Here is a 22282-nt window from a genome sequence, read left to right on the forward strand (position 1 = left end):
GCAATTTAACATGATCAATCCACCTAACCTGCGCATCTTAGGATACTAAGGGTCAATTTAGCATGGCCAATCCACCTAACTTGCATGTCTTTGGACTGTGGGAGGAAGCCAGAGCACCCGGAGGAAACCCACGCAGACATGGGGAGAGAGTGCAGACTCAGCACAGACAGTGACCCAAACCGGGAATGAAACCCGGGTCCCTGGCGCTGTGAGGCTGCGGTGCTAACCACTGTGCCGCCCGTTATTTGCTAAATAACATTTCAGAACAGGGTGAATAAAACACGACAGGCCCATTAATGGACCCTTTCACTTGCTGCAAGGAAGCTGGGATAACTCTCATTTCTAATAACATTCTTTAACCTTCTCTGCTCAGAGAGCAGTCCAGAATCCTACAGCGAAACACTACAAGTATAAATTATTTTCACACGGGGGTTCTGATTATCTGGGAGGAGACTGGAATCAAAACCCACAGGAGTGTACAAAAGATAACTAGACATGCACCAAACGCTAACCTGCAGAGTTGAGGGAATACAGCAGGGTGTGCGCTAGCTCTTTCAGAGGGTCGACACAGCCATGGCGGGCTGAATGGCTTCCTTCCTCGCTGTAAGGGTCTGTTCTAATGTTCCTGATGGTTCAAATGCTGATTCATATTTATTAATGATCTGGATGAGGGTATAGTTGGGTGGATTAGCAAATTTGCTGATGACACCAAAGTCGGTGGTGTGGTAGACAGTGAGGAAGGGTGTCGTAGTTTGCAGGAAGACTTAGACAGGTTGCAAAGTTGGGCCGAGAGGTGGCGGATGGAGTTTAATGCGGAGAAGTGTGAGGTAATTCACTTTGGTAGGAATAACAGATGTGTTGAGTATAGGGCTAACGGGAGGACTTTGAATAGTGTGGAGGAGCAGAGGGATCTAGGTGTATGTGTGCATAGATCCCTGAAAGTTGGGAATCAAGTAGATAAGGTTGTTAAGAAGGCATATGGTGTCTTGGCGTTTATTGGTAGGGGGATTGAATTTAGGAGTCGTAGCGTTATGTTGCAACTGTACACAACTCTGGTGCGGCCGCACTTGGAGTACTGTGTGCAGTTCTGGTCCCCACATTACAGGAAGGATGTGGAGGCTTTGGAGAGGGTGCAGAGGAGGTTTACCAGGATGTTGCCTGGTATGGAGGGGAGATCCTATGAGGAGAGGCTGAGGGATTTGGGATTGTTTTCGCTGGAAAGGCGGCGGCTAAGAGGGGATCTTATTGAAACATATAAGATGATTAGAGGTTTAGATAGGGTGGATAGTGATAGCCTTTTTCCTCTGATGGAGAAATCCAGCACGAGGGGGCATGGCTTTAAATTGAGGGGGGGTAGTTATAGAACCGATGTCAGGGGTAGGTTCTTTACCCAGAGGGTGGTGAGGGATTGGAATGCCCTGCCAGCATCAGTAGTAAATGCGCCTAGTTTGGGGGCGTTTAAGAGATCCGTAGATAGGTTCATGGACGAAAAGAAATTGGTTTAGGTTGGAGGGTCACAGTTTTTTTTTAACTGGTCGGTGCAACATCGTGGGCCGAAGGGCCTGTTCTGCGCTGTAATGTTCTATGTTCTATGATTCAGCAATGCCTACTGAAGGGCAAGCGAGGTGTAAAAGCTCCCTTGTGTAAGTGCACTATTCTGCAAGGGGGAAACTGGTTTAACAAAGTGTCCGGCTCCCTAACTCCCAGATACTGCCACATCCCCATCACATTCCCAGCTACTGACATGCGATGTGGGGGGACCAATCCCGCGGAGAGGTGGCAGGGCCGATCCTGGCACGACCAATCCCGTGGAGAGGTGACAGGGCCGATCCTGGCACGACCAATCCCGGCGAGATGCAGGGGACCAATCTCGGCAAGAACATGGCGGTAGGCAGCTGAGGCTAATGCCCGGTTGCTGGCTGGTTTTACCTGTAGCCCCTTTGACGGTGCGCAACCTCTTTGGCGTGACACTCCACACTCTGACAGTGGAATCAGCAAATCCTCCCGCTATCAGACTAGAATCATCTGTGAAGTCAACCGCAGTGAGACCCTGCACCGGTACAAACAGGGGAAATCACAGGTTAGAAAGCAGACAGAATAAGACAGTCAGAATTAGTCAGCAAAACATTAACTTTGCATACAGTATTGCTACAATCATAAAATGGTCAGAGTCCATTCTGTCTGTGTGACACTCTGCTGGAGCAGCTTGTCCAATGTCACTCCCATTCTGTCTGTGTGACACTCTGCTGGAGCAGCTTGTCCAATGTCACTCCCATTCTGTCTGTGTGACACTCTGTTGGAGCAGCTTGTCCAGTGTCACTCCCATTCTGTCTGTGTGACACTCTGCTGGAGCAGCTTGTCCAGTGTCACTCCCATTCTGTCTGTGTGACACTCTGCTGGAGCAGCTTGTCCAGTGTCACTCCCATTCTGTCTGTGTGACACTCTGCTGGAGCAGCTTGTCCAATGTCACTCCCATTCTGTCTGTGTGACACTCTGCTGGAGCAGCTTGTCCAGTGTCACTCCCATTCTGTCTGTGTGACACTCTGCTGGAGCAGCTTGTCCAGTGTCACTCCCATTCTGTCTGTGTGACACTCTGCTGGAGCAGCTTGTCCAGTGTCACTCCCATTCTGTCTGTGTGACACTCTGCTGGAGCAGCTTGTCCAGTGTCACTCCCATTCTGTCTGTGTGACACTCTGCTGGAGCAGCTTGTCCAGTGTCACTCCCATTCTGTCTGTGTGACACTCTGCTGGAGCAGCTTGTCCAGTGTTACTCCCATTCTGTCTGTGTGACACTCTGCTGGAGCAGCTTGTCCAGTGTCACTCCCATTCTGTCTGTGTGACACTCTGCTGGAGCAGCTTGTCCAGTGTCACTCCCATTCTGTCTGTGTGACACTCTGCTGGAGCAGCTTGTCCAGTGTCACTCCCATTCTGTCTGTGTGACACTCTGCTGGAGCAGCTTGTCCAGTGTCACTCCCATTCTGTCTGTGTGACACTCTGCTGGAGCAGCTTGTCCAGTGTCACTCCCATTCTGTCTGTGTGACACTCTGCTGGAGCAGCTTGTCCAGTGTCACTCCCATTCTGTCTGTGTGACACTCTGCTGGAGCAGCTTGTCCAGTGTCACTCCCATTCTGTCTGTGTGACACTCTGCTGGAGCAGCTTGTCCAATGTCACTCCCATTCTGTCTGTGTGACACTCTGCTGGAGCAGCTTGTCCAATGTCACTCCCATTCTGTCTGTGTGACACTCTGCTGGAGCAGCTTGTCCAATGTCACTCCCATTCTGTCTGTGTGACACTCTGCTGGAGCAGCTTGTCCAGTGTCACTCCCATTCTGTCTGTGTGACACTCTGCTGGAGCAGCTTGTCCAGTGTCACTCCCATTCTGTCTGTGTGACACTCTGCTGGAGCAGCTTGTGCAGTGTCACTCCCATTCTGTCTGTGTGACACTCTGCTGGAGCAGCTTGTCCAATGTCACTCCCATTCTGTCTGTGTGACACTCTGCTGGAGCAGCTTGTGCAGTGTCACTCCCATTCTGTCTGTGTGACACTCTGCTGGAGCAGTTTGTGCAGTGTCACTCCCATTCTGTCTGTGTGACACTCTGCTGGAGCAGCTTGTCCAATGTCACTCCCATTCTGTCTGTGTGACACTCTGCTGGAGCAGCTTGTCCAGTGTCACTCCCATTCTGTCTGTGTGACACTCTGCTGGAGCAGCTTGTGCAGTGTCACTCCCATTCTGTCTGTGTGACACTCTGCTGGAGCAGCTTGTCCAATGTCACTCCCATTCTGTCTGTGTGACACTCTGCTGGAGCAGCTTGTCCAATGTCACTCCCATTCTGTCTGTGTGACACTCTGCTGGAGCAGTTTGTGCAGTGTCACTCCCATTCTGTCTGTGTGACACTCTGCTGGAGCAGCTTGTCCAATGTCACTCCCATTCTGTCTGTGTGACACTCTGCTGGAGCAGCTTGTGCAGTGTCACTCCCATTCTGTCTGTGTGACACTCTGCTGGAGCAGCTTGTGCAGTGTCACTCCCATTCTGTCTGTGTGACACTCTGCTGGAGCAGCTTGTCCAATGTCACTCCCATTCTGTCTGTGTGACACTCTGCTGGAGCAGCTTGTGCAGTGTCACTCCCATTCTGTCTGTGTGACACTCTGCTGGAGCAGCTTGTCCAATGTCACTTCACTCCTACTGTCACCAAAACAATGTCTTTTACAAATTCAACAACTCCATTTACCCCAAATCCCATTTCACTTCCTCAGCACCTTATCTCGCTGTACACTCACCTTTATTTGATTTTGATTTGATTTATTGTCACATGTATTAGCACACAGTGAAAAGTATTGTTTCTTGCGCGCTATACAGACAAAGCATACCGTTCATAGAGAAGGAAAGGAGAGGGTGCAGAATGTAGTGTTACAGTCATAGCTAGGGTGCAGAGAAAGATCAACTTAGTGCGAGGTAGGTCCATTCAAAAGTCTGACAGCAGCAGGGAAGAAGCTGTTCTTGAGTCGGTTGGTACGTGATCTCAGACTTTTGTATCTTTTTCCCGACAGCAGAAGGTGGAAGAGAGAATGTCCGGGGTGCGTGGGGTCCTTGATTATGCTGCTGCTTTGCCGATCTGTAACAATCTGTATACCTGCAGCCTCAACATCTCCCTGTTCCTTCACCACTATCTCATCATTTCACTGTTCATCTTTCTACACACTAGATTTACCCCATCTACGAACCTTAGTGTCTCCCCTCTATTTAATTTAATAAGATATTTTCCCCATTTCCTGAATGAAGATAAAAGAACAGAATATTGATTCCTCACCGTGACCTCCTCACATCGAGCCGTGTGAGTGGTGCAGTAAAAATCACTGGCTAGCCAAGGTGTGGCTACAGTGATAATATTTTAGCCCCATGAACCAACTTTAATAGAAAACTTCTTGCTCTCACACACACACAGATGTTTGCTCCACCTTGGAAAACCCTGGCCAGTTGAGCAGTGGGAGAACAGGGCCTGGTGAGAGAGAGGACTCGGCCACCAGGACACAGCGTTCAGTCTATTGGGATTGATTTTGGAGAAGTTTCGCCGGAATGCTTGTGGGAATGACTTAAAGAGGGACACAAGCGTTGGATCAACAGACTGAACCCGAGGATGTGGCAGAGGCATTACTAATGGAACAGGAGGATACTGAGAGGTGTGGAGGAAGTGCGAGATTATGGAGTGAATGGACACAGATCCTGAAGGCAGCAGGACAAGTCGATAAGGTGGTTAAGAGGACAAATAGAATCCTTTCATTTATTCCCCCAGACCCAGAATATAAGAGCAGTGAGGTCATGCTGGAACTATATAAAACATTAACTAGACTGCAATTTGAGTAGTGTGCGCAGTTCTGGTCATCTCATTACAGAAAGGATTAGAGAGGGGAGAGAGGAGATTGGCGAGGATGTTGCCAGGACTGGAAGCTATGAGGAAAGATTGGAGAGGCTGGGGATGTTCTCCTTGGGACAGAGGAGGCTGAGGGGAGATGAGTGAAATGTACAAAATTGTGAGGGGCCTGGATAGAGTGGATGGGAAGGGCCTGGAGAGCTCAGTGACAAGGGGGTAGATTTAAAGTGATTGATGGAAAGATGAGGGGAGAGATGAGGAATATCTTTTTGACCCGGAGGGCGATGGAGGTCCTGATTGCTGGCTGGTTTTACCTGTAGCCCCTTTGACAGTGCACAGTTTCTTTGGCGTGACACTCCACACTCTGAGACAAAAACCTGTCAACTCATTTTAAAAGCTGTTTGAACCTGTACCTCAAGTGTTGTAACCTGTGGGCTACAGACCAAACGCGACAAAGTGCGATGAGGCTAGGTGGCTCGTTTTTCAGCCAGCAGACATGATGGGCCAAATGGCCTCTTTCTGTGCTGTAAACGTCCTCTGATTCTATATGTTGCTGATACACAGTCCAGATCTCACTGCAGTGTAGGAGTGCGGTGACAACAACTGCTCTGTACATTAGCACTCTGGCTGGGAACTCTCCTCAACATTCAGCAACACTGACACAGAGAGGAGAACTTGCTGCCAATTGTTCAGAATAGGGACAACTTGTCCATCGAGCTGCATCTCATTTTGAATCCCAATGTCTTAATGATGAGGCAGAGCGATGGCGCAGAAACAGCACATCTTGTTCTCCAGATCCCACTACGTTTGGGACATCCTGCCCCATGTGCTCAAAGCGCTCGCGTCTGAGAGTCGGCCTGTTCAGTCACATGAAAACACATGGCAGAAACTCATGACACTGAGTAATCACCATGCTGGAACTGAGGGGCAAACGGTGATTCCACATGTGCACATTTACTGAATCAGCATCTCATACTGTTCAATAACCAAGACAGTAAAAGAGCCAGAATAATACAAAGCACACCCTCAAGCAGCTTATCTATTTTACAAAGTTCCCAGTGTGAATGGGTATCGAGATCACGTGTCCAATCAGGGGGCTAATGCTTCATTGTCCATTTACTAAGTAGAAAAACAATTCATCACAGCTGGATTTCCAATTAGTCACATGCAGCTAGGAACAAACATACTGGACAACAATGAGCATAAAAACTTCCACTCTGTCTCCAATCAACCCCATCGCCCCAAATATCTACCTCTCCCTCATCTAACCTCGAACCAACACACGCATTGGCAATGGGTGTCTCCAGAGTTTGCAACGTTTCCTGGCACAGTCGGAGTGAACCACCCAACAACTTTCCAATGATAGATGGGTAAACAGAGGGGAGCTGCTTCTGTGGAGGGGAAGTGGTTCCTCACAGCAAGAGGAAGAACTCTGCAGCTGCAGAATGTTTCAATGCGGTAAACCACTCACCTGGTAGGCATTGAGGAAGGTGTAAAAGCAGATAGAGGGCAGGCAGTCAGGCCCAAGCTTCACCCGCTTGGTGGCTTCTTTCATTATCATTATCTTGTCCAGTTTGTCGGAATCTTTCAGCTCAGGAAGTGGAATTCTGAAAAGTAGGAAAAAGATATTAAGGAACGATCCTGAATCCAGCGGTGTCGAATCAGGAAGTCACATTGACAAGGCGGCCATTTGGGCAGCCAGATTCACAGCGGCTGTGTGTGGAGCTATCCACACAGTCCCATTCTCCTGCTCTATCCAGCAGCTGCAAGGTTTACTTCCCACCTTTGGTGGAAAGAATACACAGTGGCACCTAACCTGGCAATCTCTGAAGGGACACGAAGGGTCCAGCACCCTTAGCCCGTGCTGTACCTGTCCTGGGAGTGTTTGATGGGGACAGTGTAGAGGGAGCTTTACTCTGTATCTAACCCCGTGCTGTACCTGTCCTGGGAGTGTTTGATTGGGACAGTGTAGAGGGAGCTTTACTCTAAATCTCTCCCTGGGCTATTTCTGGATGTTTAGAAATATGCTCACAACTTGGTTCGCAAATTCAAACATTAGAAACTTTTATTACAAAATACACCCTGATTAAATAAAGGGAAATTTGGAATAAATAATTTGGAAGCAGTAAAATTCAGTGTTCTCTGGTGGGACAGACTCACCCTGGTTAGTCACATGATATCAGTAAGAACAAGTGTAAATGGGTCAGAGCTAAAATACTGGCCACTGTAGCCAATTGCTGTACCATGAACCATTGGTCCAAGCACCACCAATAAAGGGGAATAACACAGCAGGCTTGAGGGGCCGAATGGTCTACTCCTTCCCCTGCTTTGCATTCTTGTGTGCTCCTACAGAGAACTGGTGCACACACGATGGTCAAATGGCCTCCTTCTGAAAGTCCAAAGATGTGTGGGTTAGGTGGATTGGCCATGCTAAATTGCCCCTCAGTATCGGAGGGACTAGTTGGGTAAATGCAAGGGGTTATGGGATTATGGGGATAGGGCCTGGGTGGGATTGTGGTCAGTGCAGACTCGATGGGCCGAATGGCCTACTTTTGCACTGTAGGATTCTATGATTCTGTACTATAGCAGATCTGTGACGTGAGGACACACTGTTTAAAACCGGCTAATATTCCTTCAAGTACACGGGGACGGGGTGATTTGATTGAGGTGTTTAAAATGGTGGATACAGAGAAACCAATTCTTCTGGTGGGGGCATCCAGGACAAAGGAACACCCTCTTACAATTAGAACCAGGTTGTTGAGGAGCAAAATCAGCAAGTATTTTTTCACACAGTGGAGATCTGGAAGTCTCTTCTTGCTAAAGGACTGTGGATGCTGCGGCTTAACTGAAGCTTTCAAAACAGTGCTTGTTATTTAGTAAGGTTATCGAGGGATTTACAGCAAAGAGGGTAAATGCAGTTGGGATACAAATTAACCACAATCTAACTGAACGGTCAAACAGCTGAGAGGGCTGAACAGCCTCTGACTCCACATTGTTCCTGATAATCATTTGATAATTGCCTCTGTAATGAGAGCAGCGAATACAGAGCTGAGATGCTCAGTGTGGATGTGACCCAATGTTGCAGCATAGCCAGGATTACTGGGGGAAGCTGCAGGGAGGCCTGTGAGATAATGCTGACCCACTCACCTGTTTTGGGGAGGAGCATTGGGGTCCTGTTTCTTGCTCTTTGCACCCAGGCTGTCCTTCTTTGGCTTCTTCTTCTTTGGCTTCCCCTCCTCGTTCTCTCCTTCCTCATCCTCATCATCAAGGGGCAGCTCAATCTCCGGCTCCTTCAGCAGCCCAAAGAACACCTGCCAAGATTTCACCAAGTTAACTGGGCCCAGCTTCAGAACTGACCCACCCAGAAAACACAGCCAAATACAACCCGTGACACAGGACGTTCCCATTCAGAAGCAACATGTCACAGCAGAACCTGGTACATTTCGCCTCCTCCCTCACTGCTCTCCTCTCCAATGTGGGCTATAGATCTTCCATTGCCTCATTCATGACTGAGAGAGATGGCAGGATGAACAATAGAAAACCCCTGACCCTAGGCTCACTAAGTTGATCTCTCTCTCAGGAGCACACACCTTTCCACAGGATTCACAGATTGTGATCAGGAAACTCTGGATTATTCCTTCAACAACAACCACTGAAACCCCAGCAACAGCCTGACTGAGATCTCCACAGACTGGGAATCAAGCCTGGAACATTTTTCAATCTGCATGGTTTATTTGTTATTTCTCTGACAAAGAGTCAAAAGACTTTCATAGAAGAAGAAGAAACCCTACAGTGCAGAAGGAGGCCATTCGGCCCATCGAGTCTACACCGACCACAATCCCACCCAGGCCCTACCCCCACATATTTTACCCACTAATCCCTCTAACCTACGCATCTCAGGACTCTAAGGGGCAATTTTTAACCTGGCCAATCCACCTAACCCGCACATCTTTGGACTGTGGGAGGAAACCGGAGCACCCGGAGGAAACCCACGCAGACACGAGGAGAATGTGCAAACTCCACACAGACAGTGACCCGAGCCGGGAATCGAACCCAGGACCCTGGAGCTGTGAAGCAGCAGTGCTAACCACTGTGCTACCGTGCCGCCCGCCGTGCTTGAAACATTAACTCTGCTTTCTATCCTAGTGGATCCTGTGGGATCTGCTGAGTTATTCCAGCATCCTCTGTTCCTGTTATTATTCACTGACGGATACACAGGGAGCAGTGTGGAGTTATTATTCATTTACTGAAAATGATTTATAAAGCCATTTGCTGGTTACATTGAAGTCAGTTTCCTCGCAAATTTAAACATTGAGGAGAATGGGGTCGGAGGCTCACTGATTCTGTAGAGAATGGGGTCGGGGGGGGTCACTGATTCTGTAGAGAATGGGGTCGGGGGGGTCACTGATTCTGTAGAGAATGGGGTCAGGGGGGGGTCACTGATTCTGTAGAGAATGGGGTCGGGGGGGTCACTGATTCTGTAGAGAATGGGGTCGGGGGGGGGTCACTGATTCAATAGAGAATGGGGTCCTGGGGTCACTGATTCAGTAAAGAACGGGGTCTGGGTAGGGATGGGGGGGTCACTGATTCTGTAGAGAATGGGGTCCGGGGGGTCACTGATTCTGTAGAGAATGGGGTCGGGGGGGGTCACTGATTCTGTAGAGAATGGGGTCGGGGGGGGGTCACTGATTCTGTAGAGAATGGGGTCGGGGGGGGTCACTGATTCTGTAGAGAATGGGGTCGGGGGGGGTCACTGATTCTGTAGAGAATGGGGTCGGGGGGGTCACTGATTCTGTAGAGAATGGGGTCGGGGGGGGTCACTGATTCTGTGGAGAATGGGGTCGGGGGGGTGACTGATTCTGTAGAGAATGGGGTCGGGGGGGTCACTGATTCTGTGGAGAATGGGGTCGGGGGGGTCACTGATTCTGTAGAGAATGGGGTCGGGGGGGGGTCACTGATTCTGTAGAGAATGGGGTCCGGGGGTCACTGACTCAGTTGAGAATGGGGTCGGGGGGGGGTCACTGATTCTGTAGAGAATGGGGGTCTGGGGGTCACTGATTCTGTAGAGAATGGGGTCGGGGGGGTCACTGATTCTGTAGAGAATGGGGTCCGGGGGTCAATGATTCAGTTGAGAATGGGGTCGGGGGGGGTCACTGATTCAGTAGAGAATGGGGGTCCGGGGGTCACTGATTCAGTTGAGAATGGGGTCGGGGGGGTCACTGATTCTGTAGAGAATGGGGGTCGGGGGGGTCACTAATTCTGTAGAGAATGGGGTCCGGGGGTCACTGATTCAGTTGAGAATGGGGTCGCGGGGGGGGGGGGTCACTGATTCTGTAGAGAATGGGGGTCCGGGGGAGTCACTGATTCTGTAGAGAATGGGGTCCGGGCGGGGGTCACTGATTCTCAGGGGGGGGGGTGTCACTGATTCTGTAGAGAATGGGGGTCCGGGCGGGTCACTGACTCAGTTGGGAATGACTGTTCCATACCTTTGTTTTATTTGCCTCTCTCTTAGCTTCTCCAGCCATTCCCCCGGACGTCACCTCGATCTGCTGCTTGCTCCTGGGCATTCCATCAAACACGTCAATGAATAAGTGTTCCTGTACAATGTTCCAGATCTGGTTGTTGTGTCTCTCCTGTAGGTGACGCTTCAGGCACTGGTACGAGTCCCGCGAGATACGGAGCACAAACTTACTTGTCCGAAAATCCAGCACTGTCTCATTACCCTGCATGTGTTCCTTTTTAGACAGCCCAGCTAGTATGCGCAGGTCATCATGGTAATAACCTTCCTGATCGCCGTGATACCTGCAACCAACCAGGAAATGGATTCAGACTGTGACAGGGGACAATGTTACCCTCTCCACTCGGCCAGCTGATTCCCCAACATAGACAGAAATACTGTGCAAGCACAGGACTTCAACTTTGATGTAAAAGACTTAAATTTGCAGGAGGTATCATTTAGAAAAAGCAATAAGCCCACCATCCCAACTGTAGCCCCAAAATGTGTGCATCCAATCAAAACTGCTAATGCTCTAAGAGTGAGGTGGTGGAGTGGAGGCACATCCCTTTGAGATTCTGGCCAAGAGGAAAGGAGGGGACCCGACTTCACGAGAAGAAATTCCTGTCTGTGTGATAGAGTACAGGCAGAGAGAGAGTGTGTGTAGTGGGATACAGGCAGGAGCTGAAAACAAAGGGGGAATGTACCTGTTGATCTCGAAGGGGGTGGGGGGGATGCAAGACTGTTCCACCATCAAGACTGATCTGCGACAAAGGTCCATGTACCCGCCTTGGCCCTAACCCCTTAATACCATGTGATAACAAAGATCTATTAATCTCAGATTGAAAATGAATTGATGTAAACTAGCATCAATCTGGCTGTGGAAGTGTGTTCAATTCCACCCTGTGCGTTTAAAAGTGTTTCTTAATTTCACTCCTGAAAGGTCTGGTTCTATTTTTTTGGACTCTGCCACCAAGTTCGAGACTCTCCAATCAAGGGAAAACCTTTCTCTCCACCCGACCAGCTTTCCATATTCTGTTGAAAACTTCTAAATTCCAGCGAATTTTGTTTGTATAACCTCTCCTTGTAATTTAACCTTGGGAGCCCAGGATATCACTGTGGTGAATGTTTCTCTCTCTCTGGGGATGCAGTGGGAACTGTGTACACCATTCTGTGCACCACCCAGGGTTTTACACAGGGCTCTCTCTCTCTCACTGTGGGGATGCAGTTTTACACAGCACCCACTCTCTGTGTGGGGATGCAGTTTTACACAGGGCTGTGTGTCTGACGGGTTGCAGTATGAACTGTGTTGGAGCTGTACTCCAGCCAGGGTTGTACATAGCTCTCTTTCTGTGGATGCAGTTTCACACAGCTCTCCCTCTCTCTCTGATATTGGGGACATTAGGGGCTCTCCCTCTCTCTCTGATATTGGGGACATTAGGGGCTCTCCCTCTCTCTCTGATATTGGGGACATTAGGGACTCTCTCTCTCGGGGATATTGGGGACATTAGGGGCTCTCCCTCTCTCTGTGATATTGGGGACATTAGGGAGTCTCTCTCTCGGTGATATTGGGGACATTAGGGACTCTCTCTCTCTCGGTGATATTGGGGACATTAGGGACTCTCTCTCTCGGTGATATTGGGGACATTAGGGACTCTCTCCCTCGGTGATATTGGGGACATTAGGGACTCTCTCTCGGTGATATTGGGGACATTAGGGACTCTCTCTCGGTGATATTGGGGACATTAGGGACTCTCTCTCTCTCGGTGATATTGGGGACATTAGGGACTCTCTCGGTGATATTGGGGACATTAGGGACTCTCTCTCGGTGATATTGGGGACATTAGGGACTCTCTCTCGGTGATATTGGGGACATTAGGGACTCTCTCGGTGATATTGGGGACATTAGGGACTCTCTCTCTCTCTCGGTGATATTGGGGACATTAGGGACTCTCTCTCTCGCGGGGATATTGGGGACATTAGGGACTGTCTCTCTCGGGGATATTGGGGACATTAGGGTCTCCCTCTCTCGGTGATATTGGGGACATTAGGGACTGTCTCTCTCGCGGTGATATTGGGGACATTAGGGGCTCTCTCTCTCGGGGATATTGGGGACATTAGGGACTGTCTCTCGGGGATATTGGGGACATTAGGGACTCTCTCTCTCGGGGATATTGGGGACATTAGGGACTGTCTCTCTCGGGGATATTGGGGACATTAGGGACTGTCTCTCTCGGGGATATTGGGGACATTAGGGACTGTCTCTCTCGGGGATATTGGGGACATTAGGGACTGTCTCTCTCGGGGATATTGGGGACATTAGGGACTGTCTCTCTCGGGGATATTGGGGACATTAGGGACTCTCTCTCGGTGATATTGGGGACATTAGGGACTCTCTCTCTCGGGGATATTGGGGACATTAGGACTCTCTCTCGGGGATATTGGGGACATTAGGACTCTCTCTCGGGGATATTGGGGACATTAGGACTCTCTCGGGGATATTGGGGACATTAGGGACTGTCTCTCTCGCGGTGATATTGGGGACATTAGGGGCTCTCTCTCTCGGGGATATTGGGGACATTAGGGACTGTCTCTCTCGGGGATATTGGGGACATTAGGGACTCTCTCTCTCGGGGATATTGGGGACATTAGGGACTGTCTCTCTCGGGGATATTGGGGACATTAGGGACTGTCCCTCTCGGGGATATTGGGGACATTAGGGACTGTCTCTCTCGGGGATATTGGGGACATTAGGGACTGTCTCTCTCGGGGATATTGGGGACATTAGGGACTGTCTCTCTCGGGGATATTGGGGACATTAGGGACTCTCTCTCGGTGATATTGGGGACATTAGGGACTCTCTCTCTCGGGGATATTGGGGACATTAGGACTCTCTCTCGGGGATATTGGGGACATTAGGACTCTCTCTCGGGGATATTGGGGACATTAGGGACTGTCTCTCTCGGTGATATTGGGGACATTAGGGACTGTCTCTCTCGGGGATATTGGGGACATTAGGGACTGTCTCTCTCGGTGATATTGGGGACATTAGGGACTGTCTCTCTCGGGGATATTGGGGACATTAGGGACTGTCTCTCTCGGGGATATTGGGGACATTAGGGACTCTCTCTCGGTGATATTGGGGACATTAGGGACTCTCTCTCTCGGTGATATTGGGGACATTAGGGACTCTCTCTCTCGGGGATATTGGGGACATTAGGGACTCTCTCTCTCGGGGATATTGGGGACATTAGGGACTGTCTCTCTCGGAGATATTGGGGACATTAGGGACTGTCGCTCTCGGTGATATTGGGGACATTAGGGACTGTCTCTCTCGGGGATATTGGGGACATTAGGGACTCTCTCTCGGGGATATTGGGGACATTAGGGACTCTCTCTCTCGGTGATATTGGGGACATTAGGGACTCTCTCTCTCTCTCGGTGATATTGGGGACATTAGGGACTCTCTCTCTCGGTGATACTGGGGACATTAGGGACTCTCTCTCTCGGTGATATTGGGGACATTAGGGACTCTCTCTCTCTCGGTGATATTGGGGATATTAGGGACTCTCTCTCTCGGTGATATTGGGGACATTAGGGGCTCTCTCTCTCTCGGTGATATTGGGGACATTAGGGACTCTCTCTCTCGGTGATATTGGGGACATTAGGGACTCTCTCTCTCTCGGTGATATTGGGGACTCTCTCGGGGATATTGGGGACATTAGGGTCTCCCTCTCTCGGTGATATTGGGGACATTAGGGACTTTCTCTCTCGGGGATATTGGGGACATTAGGGTCTCTCTCTCTCGGGGATATTGAGGACATTAGGGACTCTCTCTCTCGGGGATATTGGGGACATTAGGGGCTCTCTCCCTCTCTCGGGGATATTGGGGACATTAGGGACTCTCTCTCTCGGTGATATTGGGGACATTAGGGACTCTCTCTTGGTGATATTGGGAACATTAGGGTCTCCCTCTCTCGGTGATATTGGGGACATTAGGGGCTCTCTCTCTCGGTGATATTGGGGACATTAGGGACTGTCTCTCTCGGGGATATTGGGGACATTAGGGACTGTCTCTCTCGGGGATATTGGGGACATTAGGGACTGTCTCTCTCGGGGATATTGGGGACATTAGGGACTGTCTCTCTCGGTGATATTGGGGACATTAGGGACTCTCTCTCTCGGGGATATTGGGGACTGTCTCTCTCGGGGATATTGGGGACATTAGGGACTTTCTCTCTCGGGGATATTGGGGACATTAGGGACTTTCTCGGGGATATTGGGGACATTAGGGACTCTCTCTCGGGGATATTGGGGACATTAGGGACTCTCTCTTTCGGGGATATTGGGGACATTAGGACTCTCTCTCGGGGATATTGGGGACATTAGGGACTCTCTCTCTCGGGGATATTGGGGACATTAGGGGCTCTCTCTCTCGGGGATATTGGGGACATTAGGGACTGTCTCTCTCGGGGATATTGGGGACATTAGGGACTGTCTCTCTCGGGGATATTGGGGACATTAGGGACTGTCTCTCTCGGGGATATTGGGGACATTAGGGACTGTCTCTCTCGGGGATATTGGGGACATTAGGGACTGTCTCTCTCGGGGATATTGGGGACATTAGGGACTCTCTCTCTCAGGGATATTGGGGACATTAGGGGCTCTCTCTCTCGGGGATATTGGGGACATTAGGGACTCTCTCTCTCGGGGATATTGGGGACATTAGGGACTGTCTCTCTCGGGGATATTGGGGACATTAGGGACTCTCTCTCGGGGATATTGGGGACATTAGGGACTCTCTCTCTCAGGGATATTGGGGACATTAGGGGCTCTCTCTCTCGGGGATATTGGGGACATTAGGACTCTCTCTCGGGGATATTGGGGACATTAGGGACTCTCTCTCTCGGGGATATTGGGGACATTAGGGACTGGCTCTCTCGGTGATATTGGGGACATTAGGGACTGTCTCTCTCGGGGATATTGGGGACATTAGGGACTGTCTCTCTCGGGGATATTGGGGACATTAGGGACTCTCTCTCGGTGATATTGGGGACATTAGGGACTCTCTCTCTCGGTGATATTGGGGACATTAGGGACTCTCTCTCTCGGGGATATTGGGGACATTAGGGACTCTCTCTCTCGGGGATATTGGGGACATTAGGGACTGTCTCTCTCGGAGATATTGGGGACATTAGGGACTGTCTCTCTCGGTGATATTGGGGACATTAGGGACTGTCTCTCTCGGGGATATTGGGGACATTAGGGACTCTCTCTCGGGGATATTGGGGACATTAGGGACTCTCTCTCGGTGATATTGGGGACATTAGGGACTCTCTCTCTCTCTCGGTGATATTGGGGACATTAGGGACTCTCTCTCTCGGTGATACTGGGGACATTAGGGACTCTCTCTCTCGGTGATATTGGGGACATTAGGGACTCTCTCTCTCTCAGTGATATTGGGGATATTAGGGACTCTCTCTCTCGGTGATATTGGGGACATTAGGGACTCTCTCTCTCGGTGATATTGGGGACATTAGGGGCTCTCTCTCTCTCGGTGATATTGGGGACATTAGGGACTCTCTCTCTCGGTGATATTGGGGACATTAGGGACTCTCTCTCTCTCGGTGATATTGGGGACTCTCTCGGGGATATTGGGGACATTAGGGACTCTCTCTCTCAGGGATATTGGGGACATTAGGGGCTCTCTCTCTCGGGGATATTGGGGACATTAGGGACTCTCTCTCTCGGGGATATTGGGGACATTAGGGACTGTCTCTCTCGGGGATATTGGGGACATTAGGGACTCTCTCTCGGGGATATTGGGGACATTAGGGACTCTCTCTCTCAGGGATATTGGGGACATTAGGGGCTCTCTCTCTCGGGGATATTAGGGACATTAGGACTCTCTCTCGGGGATATTGGGGACATTAGGGACTGTCTCTCTCGGGGATATTGGGGACATTAGGGACTGTCTCTCTCAGGGATATTGGGGACATTAGGGGCTCTCTCTCTCGGGGATATTGGGGACATTAGGACTCTCTCTCGGGGATATTGGGGACATTAGGGACTCTCTCTCTCGGGGATATTGGGGACATTAGGACTCTCTCTCGGGGATATTGGGGACATTAGGGACTCTCTCTCTCGGGGATATTGGGGACATTAGGGACTCTCTCTCTCGGGGATATTGGGGACATTAGGACTCTCTCTCGGGGATATTGGGGACATTAGGACTCTCTCTCGGGGATATTGGGGACATTAGGACTCTCTCTCGGGGATATTGGGGACATTAGGGACTCTCTCTCTCGGGGATATTGGGGACATTAGGGACTCTCTCTCTCGGGGATATTGGGGACATTAGGACTCTCTCTCGGGGATATTGGGGACATTAGGACTCTCTCTCGGGGATATTGGGGACATTAGGACTCTCTCTCGGGGATATTGGGGACATTAGGGACTGTCTCTCTCGGGGATATTGGGGACATTAGGGACTGTCTCTCTCGGGGATATTGGGGACATTAGGGACTCTCTCTCTCGGTGATGTTGAAGACATTGGGGCTCTCACTTGTGGAAGAAATGCCGGGCTTCCCTCTCATGTTCGTTATAAACCAGCTCCAGGTAGAGGTGCACGAAGACGGGGTACAGCAGGGTGGACAGCTCGGCTTTGAAGGCGTCCAGCGTCGACTCGATGAAGCCCTTGAGGCCGGTGTAATATTCCTCGTACAGACTCGGGTCCCCCTCGTTGCTGTAGGCCGAAAGCACCGAGCTGACGTCGGGCTGGTGCACCGAGTCCGAGCCCCTGTGGCCGGCCGCCCGCAGCAGCGACTCGTCCAGGCTCTCCTGCAGGTTGGCCTCCTTGCGCAGGATCTCCTCGGCCTCCTTGAAGCGGTTTTTCTTGAGGAACTGCAGCACCGCCAGCAGCGTCTGCTTATCGGGCAGCTCGGGGCCCGGGCCCGGCGCCGCAGCCTTCTCGGCCGGGCCCTCAGCCGGCTCCACCTTGGGCAGCAGCGTGGGAGAGGGGGTGGGAGAGGGCGAAGGAGCGGGGGAAGGGACCGGGGCTGCAGCCGGGGCCGGGGCCGGGGCCGGAGCCGGAGCCGGGGCTGGGGCTGGGGCTGGGGCTGGGGCCGGGCCCGCGGCCGGGGCTGGGCCTGGAACCGGGCCTGGAGCCGGGACCGGGGCCTCGCTCTGCGCCTCCGGCACCGCCGCCATTTTGACAGCGTCTGGGAATCTTCACGACAGTGGCCGCCCTTTTTAAACACAGGCGCCTCGGTTTACGGCAGTTGGGGCAAACCGCCTCCGCTGGCTCTTCACGACACTTTGGGCAAAGTGGAAATGTGCTTTACGGCTTCAGTCTCTCTTAAAGGGACAGACCAGGGCTGAGACAGCACCTCTTAAAGGGGCAGGCCAGGGCTGAGTCATCGTCATCACAACAAGGGCCAATTCTTAAATTTAATCAACAACTCAACATCTTCAGAACCACAATGCAGCTACTCAAATGCAAACATTGATGAAAAGCAAGACAGAGACACGTACTGTAGATTCTATGATATTTCAACAGAATTTCGAGGGCTTTTTACAGAAAAAGTTGTTCGTTAAAGTTACTTTCTCACAAGTACAAAATTAGTAAAGCTTTTAAAAACTAAACAAGCCATGTAATGATTATCAAAATGGGTTCAAGTTGAGAGCCACACATGAGTTGCATGTGCCTCAGGAGGTACAGGCTCCAGACTCCTGGGAAGAGTCCTTTTGTTCAGGGTTGGCCAATGATTTGATTTGATTTATTATTCATAGAATCATAGAATCCATGCAGTACAGAAGGAGGCCATTTGGCTCATCGAGCCTGCACCAAGAACAATCCCCCCCAAGCCCTATCACGGTGGTCCCCCCGACACGAAGGGGCAATTTTGCACAGCCAATCAACCTAACCAGCACATTTTTGTCACATGGATTTGCATACAGTGTTAACTGTCGCAGGGAACTCACAGCAACACAATCCCAGGGTTTCAGTCCATCTTTCTCATACAAAACAGCCCTAAGTTATCCATACTGCACCGTCAATTGTGTCTGAGTATGTGTGCGGAGAACCCAAAATATCACATCGGGACAGAGTTCACACTGTCTAACACTGATTCCAGCTCATGGTCCTTTATCCCACATCGTGTTAGTGCAGTGTTGGACCTGTGCTTCATTAAGATGTTAGCATTGCTGCTCTTCCCCCGACTGAATTAACTTCCCTGGAGACTGCGAACATCTTCTGACACTGTTCCGTGTCACCCTGGATTTGGTGCAGTTTATAATACGTTAGAGCAGAGATGGTGTCTTGTGTTAGATTCTTTATTTCTTCCCTCCCTCCCTCATTTTATTTTATAGTTTCTTTAGGAATTGCAGTTTTACAGGAACCACAACGCCTCACAATGTGTAACCTTCTAGGTCTGCACATTTCTGTCTGCATCACCTGTACCACTGATATTTTTCCCACTGTAGAAGAATAATTAATCAGCTAAGATGTCACTGAGTTTTGTGTTGGAGAAAATAGAAACTAAATTACAGAAAGTCTGGTTTTTTTCATTTTCCTTATCGCCCAAGGTTACTGGTGGTGCTTTACAGGATAACTAAACGAAAACACATCATGTGGGAAAGAAAAATGTGTTCATTAGTGATAGCTGGAAAATATTAATCAATATAATTAACTGGAATTAATAATTAACTCATTCACACACTACTACATCAAATTTCCTCATTAACCATTAACTCAAATCCTCTTCCCGACCAGTGTCTCCACTGCATCAGAAACTTATTTCATTTGTTTTTGGGATGTGGGCAATGGGCCAAAGGGCCTTTAGCTGTGCTGTTGAAGTCGATGACTCTGGTGGAGCAGCTCTGAGGGTAGAGTGGCCGCTCCTGCTCCTTGTTCATACTTCAAATTCTAATTTTCTGATTTAAATTCCTGCTTGGAATCGCTCCAATCCTCTCTTTGTAACTTCCTCCAACCCTGCAATGCCATCCCAGAGCTCTGATTCCAGCCCTTTGTGCCACTCCCCTGCCTTTGCCTCGCTGCTGGCAATGGGTTTTCGGGCAGCTAGGTGGATTGGATGAGTGCCACGTTGCTGTTATTTAAAGCATCACCCCCTGGTGACCCCTGTTCACCCAGCAATTTCTGGCTGAGGGGGCAAGGGGTTAAAATTGGGGCATTGATTAGACTGGACTCCTGACCTTGTGGGAATGAGAGTGAGGGGTCAGAATTATGTGTTTGGCATTCTGCAGAGTTCAGCTGTACAGTTCCCACACTTTTAGGTGATGTTTGTAAGGATTGGGAAACCAAGGGGAGTGTATATATATTGACAGGGAGAGAGAGCAGCAGTGAACACACTGAGCACACCTGTGTCAGTGTCTAGGGCATGGTAAGTCGCTGTATTTTAACATTTCAGCTCTCACCTGTAATATGTGTCACTTTAGACAGTTAGTCACTCGTTGGGAGCTGGCGGAAGGTGTGAGGTTGATAGCAGCAGCCGGAGGGCCGGGGAACAGGGATAGCAGATTTATGGTCAATAACTAAAGAGCCAGAGTGGGAGCGAGGGAAAATGAGAGAGCGAGGGTGATTGGAACGCACTGTCTGGAAGCAGATTCATTGGTAACTTTCAACATAGGATTGGATCAAAACTTTAAAGGAAAAGAAAACATTTGTGGGGTTATGAGGGAGGAGCAGGAGAATGGGACTAATGGGATAGAATAGACACGATGGGCCAAATGGTCCCCTGTGCTGCATCATTCTATGATTCTATAACTTGGAAAGAACATGAGAGACAACAAAACAAGCAGAGAAATAAAGACCAGAGTGAACGGTGTGGGTTTTATCAGCTTCCATTTGCAACAACAAAAGTCATTTCCACTGATGTTTCTGAGGAGACAGTGTGAAAAATACTGCAAGAGGGAGGTGAGGATCGAGGGAGGTGAGGATCGAGGGAGGTGAGGATCGAGGGAGGTGAGGATCGAGGGAGGTGAGGATCGAGGGAGGTGAGGATTCAGGGAGGCGGGATTCAGGGAGACGGGATTCAGGGAGACGGGATTCAGGGAGACTGGATTCAGGGAGACTGGATTCAGGGAGGTGGGATTCAGGGAGACGGGATTCAGGGAGACTGGATTCAGGGAGACTGGATTCAGGGAGACGGGATTCAGGGAGACTGGATTCAGGGAGACGGGATTCACGGAGACGGGATTCACGGAGACGGGATTCGAGGAGATGGGATTTGGGGAGATGGGATTCAGGGAGACGGGATTCAGGGAGACTGGATTCAGGGAGACTGGATTCAGGGAGACGGGATTCAGGGAGACTGGATTCAGGGAGACTGGATTCAGGGAGATGGGATTCAGGGAGACTGGATTCAGGGAGATGGGATTCAGGGAGACTGGATTCAGGGAGATGGGATTCAGGGAGACTGGATTCAGGGAGATGGGATTCAGGGAGACGGGATTCAGGGAGATGGGATTCAGGGAGACTGGATTCAGGGAGACGGGATTCAGGGAGACGGGATTCAGGGAGACTGGATTCAGGGAGACGGGGTTCAGGGAGATGGGATTCAGGGAGACTGGATTCAGGGAGACTGGATTCAGGGAGACGGGATTCAGGGAGATGGGATTCAGGGAGACGGGATTCAGGGAGACTGGATTCAGGGAGACGGGATTCAGGGAGATGGGATTCAGGGAGACTGGATTCAGGGAGACGGGATTCAGGGAGATGGGATTCAGGGAGACTGGATTCAGGGAGGTGGGATTCAGGGAGATGGGATTCGGGGAGATGGGATTTGGGGAGATGGGATTTGGGGGGATGGGATTCAGGGAGACGGGATTCAGGGAGATGGGATTCAGGGAGACTGGATTCAGGGAGATGGGATTCAGGGAGATGGGATTCAGGGTGATGAGGTTCAGGGAGACGGGATTCTCGCAGCAGGAGGCAGCGAGGTTGTACTCAGAGCGGCTCCAGGGGTCTGAGTTCATGAGCAGAGAGGGAGCTCAGTGACTTGTCACAGATTTGGAGCTGTTACAGTGAGAGTAATGACTCACTAACATTGCAAAGTTCAAAGCTGATCTGTTTGGAATTGAGGAATATTCCAGGGATGAGAGCTTGTCTCTGATTGGTGCTGTGATGATCCTCGCTGTCACATTCCGCTTTCAGATGGTGAGGTTATGGCTCCTCGTGGTGACTCTACTCGGCCGAGCCAATGGTGAGTAAACACGACAGAATCTCTGTGATGGCAATGCTCAAAGTGCAGGTTACCAGAGGCTGCGAGCCTCTCAGCCAAAGACTGGCCACAGGATTGTGATGCTTCGGTTACTGAATAGCTCACTCTGAGGAGGAAAGATCAAATCCCAGCAGGACAAGTTGGGAAACTGGAGTCAGGAGAGCGATGGTGAAAATTGCCAA

At 50.3% G+C, this 22282-nt stretch overlaps 2 protein-coding genes across 2 annotated transcripts in view; one reads left to right on the top strand and one right to left on the bottom strand.

Annotated features, from left to right (window-relative positions):
- Positions 1 to 18069, bottom strand: part of taf5 (TAF5 RNA polymerase II, TATA box binding protein (TBP)-associated factor) — a 35248-nt gene extending 17179 nt beyond the window's left edge. Inside the window, exons 1-5 of the mRNA XM_078222990.1 lie at positions 17426 to 18069; positions 10853 to 11168; positions 8514 to 8677; positions 6838 to 6973; positions 1930 to 2050 (exon numbers count right to left, since the gene is read on the bottom strand). Of these exons, the coding sequence (XP_078079116.1) occupies positions 1930 to 2050; positions 6838 to 6973; positions 8514 to 8677; positions 10853 to 11168; positions 17426 to 18069 (1381 nt within the window). The remainder of the gene's footprint in view (positions 1 to 1929; positions 2051 to 6837; positions 6974 to 8513; positions 8678 to 10852; positions 11169 to 17425) is intronic.
- Positions 18070 to 19705: 1636 nt separating this feature from the next.
- The window catches only part of LOC144500305 (inactive pancreatic lipase-related protein 1-like), a 63066-nt gene continuing 60489 nt past the window's right edge, over positions 19706 to 22282 (top strand). Inside the window, exons 1-2 of the mRNA XM_078222993.1 lie at positions 19706 to 20261; positions 22034 to 22082. Of these exons, the coding sequence (XP_078079119.1) occupies positions 20259 to 20261; positions 22034 to 22082 (52 nt within the window). The 5' untranslated portion in view covers positions 19706 to 20258. The remainder of the gene's footprint in view (positions 20262 to 22033; positions 22083 to 22282) is intronic.

The sequence above is a fragment of the Mustelus asterias genome, chromosome 11 (genome assembly GCF_964213995.1).
Source record: "Mustelus asterias chromosome 11, sMusAst1.hap1.1, whole genome shotgun sequence".
Lineage (NCBI taxonomy): Eukaryota > Metazoa > Chordata > Chondrichthyes > Carcharhiniformes > Triakidae > Mustelus > Mustelus asterias.